The 13502-nt window shown below is 40.5% G+C and overlaps 1 protein-coding gene across 1 annotated transcript in view; it reads right to left on the bottom strand.

Moving 5' to 3' along the window:
- LOC138643368 (uncharacterized) overlaps nucleotides 1-13502 on the bottom strand; it is a 157491-nt gene that overhangs the window by 49758 nt on the left and 94231 nt on the right. The window contains exon 5 of the mRNA XM_069732289.1: nucleotides 784-970. Within this exon, the coding sequence (XP_069588390.1) occupies nucleotides 784-970 (187 nt within the window). The remainder of the gene's footprint in view (nucleotides 1-783; nucleotides 971-13502) is intronic.

Genomic DNA, 13502 nt, shown 5'->3' with positions numbered 1-13502 from the left:
TATGAGCACCTAAAGTTATATCCCTCCAGACAGAAGCTGTGTAACTAAGGTATAATGACTACAAACATAATATAATACAAAGTGTGCTCACTATCTTTATGTATAAGTGTAGCCATCCTAATCTTGACCAGGATGGGGCGCTATTGTATGAAACAACAAAAGAAACACGAGTGGGACAACAGTCATTCATTTACGGACAGCTACATCTGTAATTGAGAAGCCTAATAAAAATCTGCATCCAAATGTCAGGAGGTCTTAATTGGTGTTTCACTCTAACATCATAGTATTGAATAAGTCTACAAATAAATATCTCATATTCTTTTAATATAATATGGTCTTAAGACTTGAAGTTATATTGTTACCAAGAGGGATTTACACAGAAATACGACTTACTCACACTAGCATTCTGTCATATTTAAAGCATAAAAAAGTATAAAAAACAGAAGTGACAATGTATCAATTGCAAGAAATGTGCCAATATGGTGAAATGTGTAACGAATATAAACAAATATGTAACAAAGCATTTATAAATGGGATGAAAAATTGGGATAGAATAAAACGAACTGCAAGTGTTTTCAGTGAGCCTATTTTTCTTTTTTATTCACACAGGCAATGCACATAAAATAAAAAGCATTATGCATGAATATAAAAATATGTAACAATGTTCCAATATTTCAAAATCTGCTACATGATAAAAAAAAAAACCTAATAACAGGATTTCTGATTCATAAAATGATAATTATTGGAGACAGGTGCACTTTAAACCCAACAAATTATACTTACGTAAAAACAGGAATGGAAATAGCCTGGAGGAAAAGCCACTGAGTGCAATAATGTAGATAAAGCCTTATAAACCACATCAAGGCCATCATGAGCATAATTGACCAGAAATCATGTGATCGCCACTGCCCCATGTCCAGCTCAGAAAACACAGCCCATATTACAAATGTTGCATGCTTTGCCATTTTTCGATACATGTGTATTTCCTTTGCTGGTTGGCTTAAAAAATAAAAATAAAAAATGGTTAGATTATTCATTGAATATTATTTTCTAAAGTTATATTGGCATGATAAGGCTGATAATAGTAATGGGTTTTCTGCCTCAATGCCCTATATAAATTACGATTACTTTTTTATAAAAATAAAACAGTCACCCAGGTTTGCAATTGATAGTGTCCGCTGAAAATGAGTGTTTATGCAGAAATTCATACGGAGTAATGATATGTAAATCATCAGAGAATCTAGTGCACATTCTTTATATTATCATGCTTGGATTTTTTTTTTTCATTCAATTAAAATTAGATACATTTATTTTATTCACTAAAATATTCATTAATTTCATAGCGCTTTAACCCCTTAATCCCATTGGACGTACTATCCCATCAAGGTGACCTGGGACTTAATTCCCAGTGATGGGATAGTACGTCCAGCGCGATCAGCTGCGCTCATGGGGGGAGCGCGCCCGATCGCGGACGGGTGTCAGCTGACTATCGCAGCTGACATCCGGAACTATGTGCTAGGAGGGGTCACGGACCGCCCCCGGCACATTAACCCCCGGCACACTGCGATCAAACATGATCGCAGTGTTCCAGCGGTATAGGGAAGCATCGTGCAGGGAGGGGGCTCCTTGCAAGCTTCCCTGAGACCCCTGGAGCAACGTGATGTGATTGCGTTGCTCCGAGGGTCTCTTACCTCCTCCTCCCTGCAGCAGGCCCGGATCCAAAATGGCTGCAGGGCTGCATCCGGGTCCTTTAGGGAGGTGGCTTCACAGCGCCTGCTCAGAGCAGGCGCCGGGAAGCCTCCAGGAGTGCACGTCAGATCGCTGATCTGACGCAGTGCACAGCAAAGTGTCAGATCAGCGATCTTACACTATAACAAGATGCCTCCCCTGGGGCAATGGTATAGTGTAAAAAAAATATTCACACATGTAAAAAAATTAAAAAAAAATTCCTAAAAAAAAAGAATATATTGTTCCTATAAATACATTTCTTTATCTAGATAAAAAAAACAATAAAAGTACACATATTTAGAATCGCCGCGTCCGTAATGACCAGACCTATAAAACTGTCCCACTAGTTAACCCCTTCAGTGAGCACCATAAAAAAACGAGGCAAAAAACAACGCTTTATTATCATACCGCCAAACAAAAAGTGGAATAACACGCGATCAAAAAGATGAATATAAATAACCATGGCACCGCTGAAAACATGATCTTGTCCCGCAAAAAACGAGCCATGGTACAATGTCATCAGAGAAAAAATTTAAAAGTTATAGTCCTCAGAATAAAGCGATGCAAAAATAATTATTTTTTCTATAAAATAGTTTTTATCGTATAAAAGCGCCAAAACATAAAAATATGATATATATGAGGTATCGCTGTAATCGTACTGACCCAAAGAATAAAATTGCTTTATCCATTTTACCAAACGCAGAATGGTATAAACACCTCCACCAAAAGAATTTCATGAATAGAATTTTGGTCATTCTGCCTCACAAAAATCAGAATAAAAAGTGATCAAAAAATGTCACGTGCTCGAAAATGTTACCAATAAAAACGTCAACTCGTCCCGCAAAAAACAAGACCTCACATGACTCTGTGGACCCAAATATGGAAAAATTATAGCTCTCAAAATATGGTAACACAAAAAATATTTTTGCAATAAAAAGCGTCTTTCAGTGTGTGACAGCTGCCAATCATAAAAAATCCACTAAAAAACCCGCTATGAAAGTAAATCAATCCCCCCTTCATCACCCCCTTAGTTAGGGGAAATATAAAAAAATAAAAAAATGTATTTATTTCCATTTTCCCGTTAGGGTTAGGGTTAGGGTTAGGGCTAGGGTTAGGCTTAGGGTTGGGGCTAGGGTTAAGGCTACAGTTAGGGTTGGGGCTAAAGTTAGGGTTAGGGTTTGGATTACATTTACGGTTGGGAATAGGGTTGGGATTAGGGTTAGGGGTGTGTCAGGGTTAGGGGTGTGGTTAGGGTTACCATTGGGATTAGAGTTAGGGGTGTGTTTGAATTAAGGTTTCAGTTATAATTGGGGGTTTCCACTGTTTAGGCACATCAGGGGCTCTCCAAACGCGACATGGTGTCCGATCTCAATTCCAGACAATTCTGTGTTGAAAAAGTAAAACAGTGCTCCTTCCCTTCCGAGCTCTCCTGTGCGCCCAAACAGGGGTTAACCCCAACATATGGGGTATCAGCGTACTCAGGACACATTGGACAACAACGTTTGGGGTCCAATTTCTCCTGTTACCCTTGGGAAAATACAAAACTGGGGGCTAAAAATAATTTTTGTGGAAAAAAAAGATTTTTTAGTTTCACGGCTCTGCATTATAAACGGTAGTGAAACACTTGGGCGTTCAAAGTCCTCACAACACATCAAGATAAGTTCCTTGGAGTGGTCTAGTTTCCAATATGGGGTCACTTGTGGGGTGTTTCTACTGTTTAGGTACATTAGGGGCTCTGATAACGCAATGTGATGCCTGCAGACCAATCCATCTAAGTCTGCATTCCAAATGACGCTCCTTCCCTTCCAAGCTCTGCCATGCGCTCAAACGGTGTTTCCCACCACATATGGGGTATCAGCGTACTTAGGACAAATTGGACAATATCATTTGGGGTCCAATTTCAACTGTTACCCTTGGAAAAATACAAAACTGTGGGCTAAAAAATAATTTTTGTGGAAAAAAAGATTTTTTATATTCACGGCTCTGTGTTATAAACTTTAGTGAAACACTTGGGGGTTCAAAGTTCTCACAACACATCTAGATGAGTTCCTTAGGGGGTCTACTTTTCAAAATGGTGTCACTTGTGGGGGGTTTCAATGTTTAGGCACATCAGTGGCTCTCTAAACGCAACATGGCATCCCATCTCAATTCCAGTCAATTTTGCATTGAAAAGTCAAATGGCGCTCCTTCCATTCTGAGCTCTGCCATGCGCCCAAACAGTGGTTTACCCCGACATACGGGGTATCAGCGTACTCAGGACAAATTGAACAACAACTTTTGGGGTCCAATTTCTTCTCTTACCCTTGGGAAAATAAGAAATTGGGGGCAAAAATATGATTTTTGTGAAACAATATGATTTTTTTTTTTTACAGCTCTGCATTATAAACTTCTGTGAATCACTTAATGGGTCAAAGTGCTCACCACACATCTAGATAAGTTCCTTAGGGGGTCTACTTTCAAAATGGTGTCACTTGTGGGTTGTTTCAATGTTTAGGCACATCAGAGGCTCTCTAAACGCAACATGGCGTCTCATCTCAATTCCAGTCAATTTTGTATTGAAAAGTCAAATGGCGCTCCTTCGCTTCCAAGCTCTGCCATGCGCCCAAACAGTGGTTTACCCCCACATATCGGGTATCGGTGTACTCAGGACAAATAGCTCAACAACTTTTGGGGTCCATTTTCTCCTGTCAACCCTTGGTAAAATAAAACAAATTGCAGCTGAAACATTTTTTGTGAAAAAAAGTTAAATGTTCATTTTTATTTAAACATTCCAAAAATTCCTGTGAAACACCTGAAGGGTTAATAAACTTCTTGAATGTGGTTTTGAGCACCTTGAGGGGTGCAGTTTTTAGAATGGTGTCACACTTGGTTATTTTCTATCATATAGACCCCTCAAAATGACTTCAAATGAGATGTGGTCCCTAAAAAACAAATGGTGTTGAAAAAATGAGAAATTGCTGGTCAACTTTTAACCCTTATAACTCCCTAACGAAAAAAAAAGTTTTGTTCCAAAATTGTACTGATGTATAGTAGACATGTGCAAATGTTACTTGTTAAGTATTTTGTGTGACATATCTCTGTGATTTAATTGCATATAAATTCAAAATTGGAAAATTGCAAAATTTTCAAAATTTTCACCAAATTCCCATTTTTTTCACAAATAAATGCAAGTAATATCATAGAAATTTTACCACTATCATGAAGTAAAATATGTCTCGAGAAAACAGTGTCAGAATCACCAGGATCCGTTGAAGCGTTCCAGAGTTATAACCTCATAAATGGACAGTGGTCAGAAATGTAAAAATTGGCCCGGTCATTAACGTGCAAACCACCCTCGGGGCTTAAGGGGTTAAAGATATTATCATCACTGTCCCCATTGGGGCTCCCAATCTAGATTCAATATCACTATGTATTTGGTGTGGGAGGAATTTGGAGAAAGCAGAGGAAACCCACGCAAACACGGGGAGAACATACAAACTCCAGCAGAACTCAGAGGTGACCCACGTAGGGGAGAACATGAAAACTCCAGAGCTGCAAAGCTACAGTGCTAACCTCTCTGAGTTTAGTTATATCCTGAAGTTTTGGCTTATCTTTTATGCATTTACATCTGTATATTCAGGAAGTGTAAAAGAAATAGTACTTCATTAATATGATAGACTTTATGCACAGAAATATATACAAAAAAGTAGCACGGCACACGCTATACAACTTCATCTCTTGCTTTCCATGTGGCATTTGCTCAGTAAGACCTAAATATGAATTCAGAATGGGTTGCTTGTGTATGTATGCCTCCAGTATGTCAGCAACCTTTGGAAATCCTGCTTCCCATTAAGCAGATACTTCCCTTTAGGCCTTATGTAAAAACATGCATTGTTGTTCATCGGTGTTTTGTATCTGAGTTTCATCAGTGTTTCAGTTTTTACCAGTAATTTTCACTAATGAAAAAATACATGAATTACAAAGATTCTCTTCTATATTACAAAGTTAGGACTCACTCACACGGGTGCATAACATGGCCGAGTGCTATGTGATGTTTTATTGGATAGCACTCAAGCTAGTGTTATACTATGGGGCAGCTCGGATCTGCCATTATTTTCCCACGCCGATTTGGCATGAGAGAAGAATCAAAAGAGAATAGTAAAACCAAAAACACTCAGTTTGAAAAAATGTTGCAGTAATCCGCAAGTGCTAGTAAAAGATGTAAAAAACAGGGTATTTGGTTGATACGTTTTTTGCAAAAAATGTATACTAAGCTGCTCTACCAATCTTCACGGTATACCCTTATCAGAGCACAGGTTATATACAGATGATCAGGTTTTTAAATACATCAGATAGGGATTGCATACATTAGTTAGGACTGCTCTGATAAGGGTATACCGTGAAGATTGGTAGAGCAGCTTAGTATACATTTTTTGCAAAAAACGTATCAACCAAATACCCTGTTTTTCACATCTTTTACTAGCACTTGCGGATTACTGCAACATTTTTTCAAACTGAGTGTTTTTGGTTTTACTATTCTCTTTTGTGTCTTCAGCTTTCTTGGTGGTGTGTGAACATGATCATACAGACTTGTTCACTGTGCAAGTAGCCCATGTGTTCCTGTTTCCATAATTGTTCTCTTGTGTCTACAAGACTGGGGAGTTCCACCACTCCTCTTGGGCTATCTGCACAAAAGCTGTTCTACCCTGTATGCACACATGGATTTTTCCTCTCTGAACCCTGTTCACACAGGTTATATACAGATGATCAGGTTTTTAAATACATCAGATAGGGATTGCATACATTAGTTAGGACTGCTCTGATAAGGGTATACCGTGAAGATTGGTAGAGCAGCTTAGTATACATTTTTTGCAAAAAACGTATCAACCAAATACCCTGTTTTTTACATCTTTTACTAGCACTTGCGGATTACTGCAACATTTTTTCAAACTGAGTGTTTTTGGTTTTACTATTCTCTTTTGTGTCTTCAGCTTTCTTGGTGGTGTGTGAACATGATCATACAGACTTGTTCACTGTGCAAGTAGCCCATGTGTTCCTGTTTCCATGAGAGAAGAATCGCAGCATGCTGTGAGTGCATCCAAGAATCATATAACACTCACCTATAGAAGTCTATGGGTGGATGTGAAACAACAGACTTTCATGGATGTCATCCTGGTGCAGTATGATTACCATAAACGACAGTAATGGAGGATATGGTAAATTACTTTCTCCGTCTCCTCCAGACCTGTGATGTCATCCTCTCATGCGAGAGAGTTGGAGCACAGATCACTGACACTGGGTTCAAACCCTGTCTTTTTAATAGTCGACCCCGCATGAGAAAAGATATGCTTGTGTGACCCCCAACCTCAATCACAGACATAAAATGGCTTATTAGCCCCTCTCAACATATAGTGTCCTGGGGCAAACTTCTGGGTTTCAAATCACTGACACTGATAGCCTCAGTGAAACGTATCTCGACTCCAGCACTTTGCCAGTGATAGTGTTACAACCTGTAAAACTACCGTTTATGTTGCTCATACATGGCTACTTCTACTTATTTCCAGAGTAGCCTGCAGAATCAGTGCTCCTCTGTAGCATGGAAAATACATATCTGCAGCTAAAAAATACAGAAGAGTACAGTAAATCTTTGACCAGGAGGTTAGAATGTGCAATAGAATGGACCCAGGTTTCAGGTTGTGCATCCATGATAAAAAGTATGGCATTTTCTGATAACACATTCGCTTTATAAAGAGATCTGTTTAGATGAAAAAGTATCTTTATACAAAAGTCACAGAGTGATTTTATAATAATCTTGTTGGGCAGTGGAGAACTTAAATTCATTTAAAATAAATCAGCAAAAAACATGGCTGCAGTCTACATCTTTTGTGAAATAATCTGTTTGCACTTTTGGGCTGATATAGAATCCATATGGAAATAGTATATTTTCTGCTATCTTATTGGAGTGAATGAAGGAGAAAGGAGGATCCAACAACCGCAGGAAAATGCAGGAAAAAATTGCCGTATTTTTTGGATTATGAGACACACTTTTTTCCCTCCATATTTGGGAGGAAATAGGGAAAATAGGGGTGTATCTTAAAATCCGATTTGAGCTTGCCGGGTTCAGGAGGCTGGCGGCAGTGGCAGAAGTGGTACGATGCTGCGGGTCCTGGGCTCTCATAAGATGTCAGCGTTGGTGAGCGGAGTCCCCTTTCTCAATGATTCCACTGTGACCCTGGGTCTCTCTACTTGTAAAGGGAGTAATATCAATAAAATAATTCCTTTTTTTAAATTATTGGCTATCCCGGTTTAGTTTATTTTCTAAAACACTGTTCCAGAAGATCAAATAGACTTTATGGTACTACTCCAGTCACTTTCATCTGAGCCTTAGCTTCATATTTGCTATGTGTTGTCTTGTGGCTCTCAGTCTCTCCTTTTTCCAGTTTCTGTCAGTCACAGTGTTAGTGTTGGAAAATGCCAACCTAGTTCTTTAATGCACTGCACACTTTAAATTAAGAAGGAAACTGCACTTAAATGTAATTGCACTGCAGGCAATTAAGCTTCTAAAATGTCACATATTATAAAAGCAGCAATGTGTATTTGTTACAACATTTAAGAAGACAAAAAGGCAGCAATATGTCTTGTTGCTTTTATTCCAGCATGTATGAATTAAAACACAGGATTACATCTTTTTTGACATTATAAGGGAAACGTAAATTATGTACATAAAGCAAATATCATCACTCTTTGCTGGAGACTTCATAGAATTTGTGATTAGTAAGCTTGGAGTTAGGTGAGTACTATTGTTGCTTATTATTTTCTGTTATTTACAGAGTAGGAGGGCTTCAATGAAATGGGTGTAGGGTGAGTATAACTTTTGTTTTTTATTTTAAGTAAAAAAGTAAAACGGTGTGTGTGTTATTATCCTCGTTTAGGATCAGGCATCAAAATTCTATGTGTTTGATCCTTTTCCACCATAACATCATCTGCAGGTAGATGTTTTGGAGACCTCCATTCAAGTTAAATATCTGTATCATACCAAGTTTGGGTGACTTTTCTATAATGTGTATGGAGGCTAAAGCCTTCTGTGTAACAGACTTGCAAATGTACAATCACACAATACAGTCATGGACAAAAATTTTGAGAATGAGACAAATATTAATTTTTCCAAAGTCTACTGCTTCCTTTTTTCTAATGGCAATTTGCATATACTCCTGAATGTCAGAGTGATCAGCTGAACAGCAATTACTGTACTTGCAAAGTCAATATTTGCCCAGAAAATGAACTTTAACCCCTAAAACACATTTCAACATCATTGCAGTCCTGCCTTAAAAGGAGCAGCTAACATCGTTTTAGTGATTGACCCATTAACACAGGTGTGGGTGTTGATGAGGACAGGGCTGGCGATCAATCAGTCATGATTAAGTAAGAATGACATCACTGGACACTTTAAAAGGAGGCTGGTGCTTGGTATCATTGTTTCTCTTCAGTTAACCATGGTTATCTCTAAAGAAACACGTGCAGCCATCATTGCACTGCACAAAAATGGCCTAACAGGGAAGAGTATCCCAGCTACAAAGATTGCACCTCAGTCAACAATCTATCGCATCATCAAGAACTTCAAGGAGAAAACTTACATTGTTGTCAAAATGGCTCCAGGGCGCTCAAGAAAGACCAGCAAGCGCCAGGACCGTATCTTAAAACTGTTTCAGCTGCGGGATCGGACTACCAGCAGTGCCGAGCTTGCTCAGGAATGGCAGCAGGCTGGTGTGAGTGCTTCTGCATGCACTGTGAGGCGGAGACTCTTTGAGCAAGGCCTGGTTTCAAGGAGGGCAGCAAAGAAGCCACTTCTCTCCAGAAAAAACATCAGGGACCGACTGATATTCTGCAAAAGGTACAGGGAGTGGACTGCTGTAAACTGGGGCAAAGTCATTTTCTCTGATGAATCCCCCTTTCGATTGTTTGGGACATCTGGAAAACAGCTTATTCGGAGAAGAAGAGGTGAGCGCTACCACCAGTCTTGTCTCATGCCAACTGTAAAGCATCCTGAAACCATTCATGTGTGGGGTTGCTTCTCAGCCAAGGGAATCGGCTCACTCACAGCCTTGCCTAAAAACACAGCCATGAATAAAGAATGGTACCAGAATGTCCTCCAAGAGCAACTTCTCCCAACCGTCCAAGAGCAATTTGGCACCCAACAATGCCTTTTCCAGCATGATGGAGCACCTTGCCATAAAGCAAAGGTGATAACTAAATGGCTCATGGAACAAAACATAGAGATTTTGCGTCCATGGCCTGGAAACTCCCCAGATCTTAATCCCATTGAGAGTAGTAAAAAAACCCAGCACTCTAACTTAGCTTTTAGTCAGTGGTTTAATTGTGTCCACGTTAAACAACAGAAGCGTTTCGGTCCTAATATTCGGACCTTCCTCAGTCACTATGGTACAAAATTAAATACATAAATTAAAGTAAAATACATAGCAAAAACAGTGAACATCGTGTCAAAATTAATAATGAAAACCTAATCACAAAACCAAGGTATATACAATATATAAACAAGGTCAATTATGGTAACCTAAGGAGCATATAAATGGCTGGCTGAGTATCATAAATATTCTAGATCAGGGAATGTGGTTGGAGGATGTATAATCTTAGAGAGCATCAATAATCCTAATAAGTGGTTTGAACGTACCAGTAATAAGATATGGTTGACACCAGGCAGACCCCAGGACTGTGAGGTCTCAGTAGATTCTACAAGTGAAGGAAAAAGTGCTATGGGGTTAAATGGTGCTGCTGGATACAGGGGGAGGAGTGTCCAGTGGTGCTGTAACATACCATGGGGGATGGTGGACACAGACAGTGTCTCAGGGCTTGTATAAGTATCCGGCAGGTGCCCTGGGCAAAAGCAAATAGTGAAATGCTGGTGAGTGACCATGAGCTATCACTGGCAGTGCACGGAGATCCCACTAGATAATACTGACCTTAGGGAGAATCTGGAGCCTGTGAGTGTGGTCTGAAGGGACGCGGCCTCCACCGTAAGTCCATGCGACCAGGAAGTGTGGCAAGTAGCTCAGTATAAAGCTAGGGGGGGTGGGGATTCCTAGGGGTGGGAGCCTGTCAGTGAGGGCCAGGAGTGGTCAAAGACCGGAAGCAAACGGCTGTGCATGTCAGCATGCCCATGGTGCGCTCTGGGTGCCGGATGAAGTGCTGTCATTCAATTCATGATTACTGCGCATGTCCGTGAATGTGACGTGCACAGATATCCAATTGTCCATTAGAATAGGTGATATGTTATCAGCATTTAGTAGAGACGACTCTGGGAGGAAAGGGAGAGAATATATTAGTATAAGGCATCCACAATCAACATTGTTCCGTTCCATGTGTAAAAGGGGCATATTTTAGAGCATAAGAATATCAAGATGATGAGTGTCAGAGATGACATAGAATATACGTATTTTATCGGTATGTGCCGATTACTGCTTATAAGGTAGTATAACGTCATGGTAAAACAGGCGGTCATGATCACGATTTAAACCTATGGGTAAAGATTTTAGATTACAATGCAAGTTTTAACAGTAGGTGCTATTGTGCCGGATGCACTACGCTTGTCTTATGGATAGTGATAACCTTATAACACAAAATGAAATAATATAAGACAGAGATATCATAGAATACAGATATATTAGCGATATGTACCAGCTTCTATTAGTAAAGTAGTATATCGTCACAGAAAAGACAGGAGGTCATAATCCCGATTCAACCCTTTGGGAGAAAGAGTGGAGAGTGTGTGAATCCAAAACGCCTCGCGCCGTTTAAGTTGCCGTATACGGTCGCCACCCCTACGTGATAGAGGCACCTGTTCCAGAATCTGGAATCTGAGTTGTGAGATGGTGTGACCCATAGTAATAAAGTGGAAGGGGATAGGGAGAAGCATATTCTTACACCTGATCGTAGATTTATGCTTTGAAATGCGATCCTTCGCACATTGCGTGGTTTCACCCACGTACATTAGCCCACATGGGCATTTGATAACATAGATTACAAAGGAGGTATTGCAGGTGAAGTATCCCCTAATTTTGTAGGTTCTGCCAGTGTAAGGGTGATGAATGACCTCACCCTTTTGTACATTATTACATTGGGTGCAGCTTAAGCATGGGAACGTGCCTACCCTGGGTCGTTGTAAAAATCTCTGTGGGCCGGTAAATTTGGTAGGCCCCAGGTCGGCTCGTATCAGGGAATCCCTGAAATTTGGCGCCCGTCTGAAACATGGTAAAAATGGTTTGGAGAATTCTGGGACCTCGGGGTGAGCTGTCTGTAGAAGGTGCCAGTGTTGGCGTATGGACCTATGGACAATATAAGCGTATGGATGGTATGAGTGTACGAAGGCAACCCTGCCACCAGATTGTGGGTCCCTGCGGGTATTAGGTGTTAGTGATGTGTCCAGTACCCTTTGTGGATAACCTCTCTCCCTAAATTTAGCAGACATTTCCTCAATTCGTACTTTGTGGGTAGCTGTGTCAGAAACAATCTTGTTAACACGGTGAAACTGAGATTTGGGAATTGAATGTTTCATGGCGCTGGGGTGAAAGCTGGTGAAGTGCAGTAGACTGTTTCGGTCCGTAGTCTTGACGTATAGATCGGTGGACAGTCCACCATTGTCATCTTTCATGACCATTGTGTCCAAGAAATTGATTTTAGAATGGTCACATAAGATTGTAAAGGTCAGGCCTGGCCAAGATTTATTGAGAAAGTCATGGAAGGTAGTGAGGGACTCGAACGAGTCTTGATCTTGTACTACTAGGTCACCACTGTTCATCAGATGAACATATTGTGTCTTGTGCAATGGCACCTACTGCTTAAGATAACCTGCAGTTTATGCTAAAATATTCTTATGCTCTAAAATATGCCCCTTTTACACATGGAACGGAACAATGTTGATTGTGGATGCCTTATACTAATATATTCTCTCCCTTTCCTCCCAGAGTCGTCTCTACTAAATGCTGATAACATATCACCTATTCTAATGGACAATTGGATATCTGTGCACGTCACATTCACGGACATGCGCAGTAATCATGAATTGAATGACAGCACTTCATCCGGCACCCAGAGCGCACCATGAGCATGCTGACATGCACAGCCGTTTGCTTCCGGTTTTGACCACTCCTGGCCCTCACTGACAGGCTCCCACCCCTAGGAATCCCCACCCCCCTAGCTTTATACTGAGCTGCCTGCCACACTTCCTGGTCGCATGGACTTACGGTGGAGGCCGCGTCCCTTCAGACCACACTCACAGGCTCCAGATTCTCCCTAAGGTCAGTATTATCTAGTGGGATCTCCGTGCACTGCCAGCGATAGCTCATGGTCACTCACCAGCATTTCACTATTTGTTTTTGCCCAGGGCACCTGCCGGATACTTATACAAGCCCTGAGACACTGTCTGTGTCCACCATCCCCCATGGTATGTTACAGCACCACTGGACACTCCTCCCCCTGTATCCAGCAGCACCATTTAACCCCATAGCACTTTTTCCTTCACTTGTAGAATCTACTGAGATCTCACAATCCTGGGGTCTGCCTGGTGTCAACCATATCTTATTATTGGTACGTTCAAACCACTTATTAGGATTATTGATGCTCTCTAAGATTATACATCCTCCAACCACATTCCCTGATCTAGAATATTTATGATACTCAGCCAGCCATTTATATGCTCCTTAGGTTACCATAATTGACCTTGTTTATATATTGTATATACCTTGGTTTTGTGATTAGGTTTTCATTATTAATTTTGACAC

This window comes from Ranitomeya imitator, chromosome 6, assembly GCF_032444005.1.
Source record: "Ranitomeya imitator isolate aRanImi1 chromosome 6, aRanImi1.pri, whole genome shotgun sequence".
NCBI classification, from domain to species: domain Eukaryota; kingdom Metazoa; phylum Chordata; class Amphibia; order Anura; family Dendrobatidae; genus Ranitomeya; species Ranitomeya imitator.
Note: the sequence above shows the minus strand (reverse complement) of the source record. Positions and strands in the feature narration are given on the sequence as shown.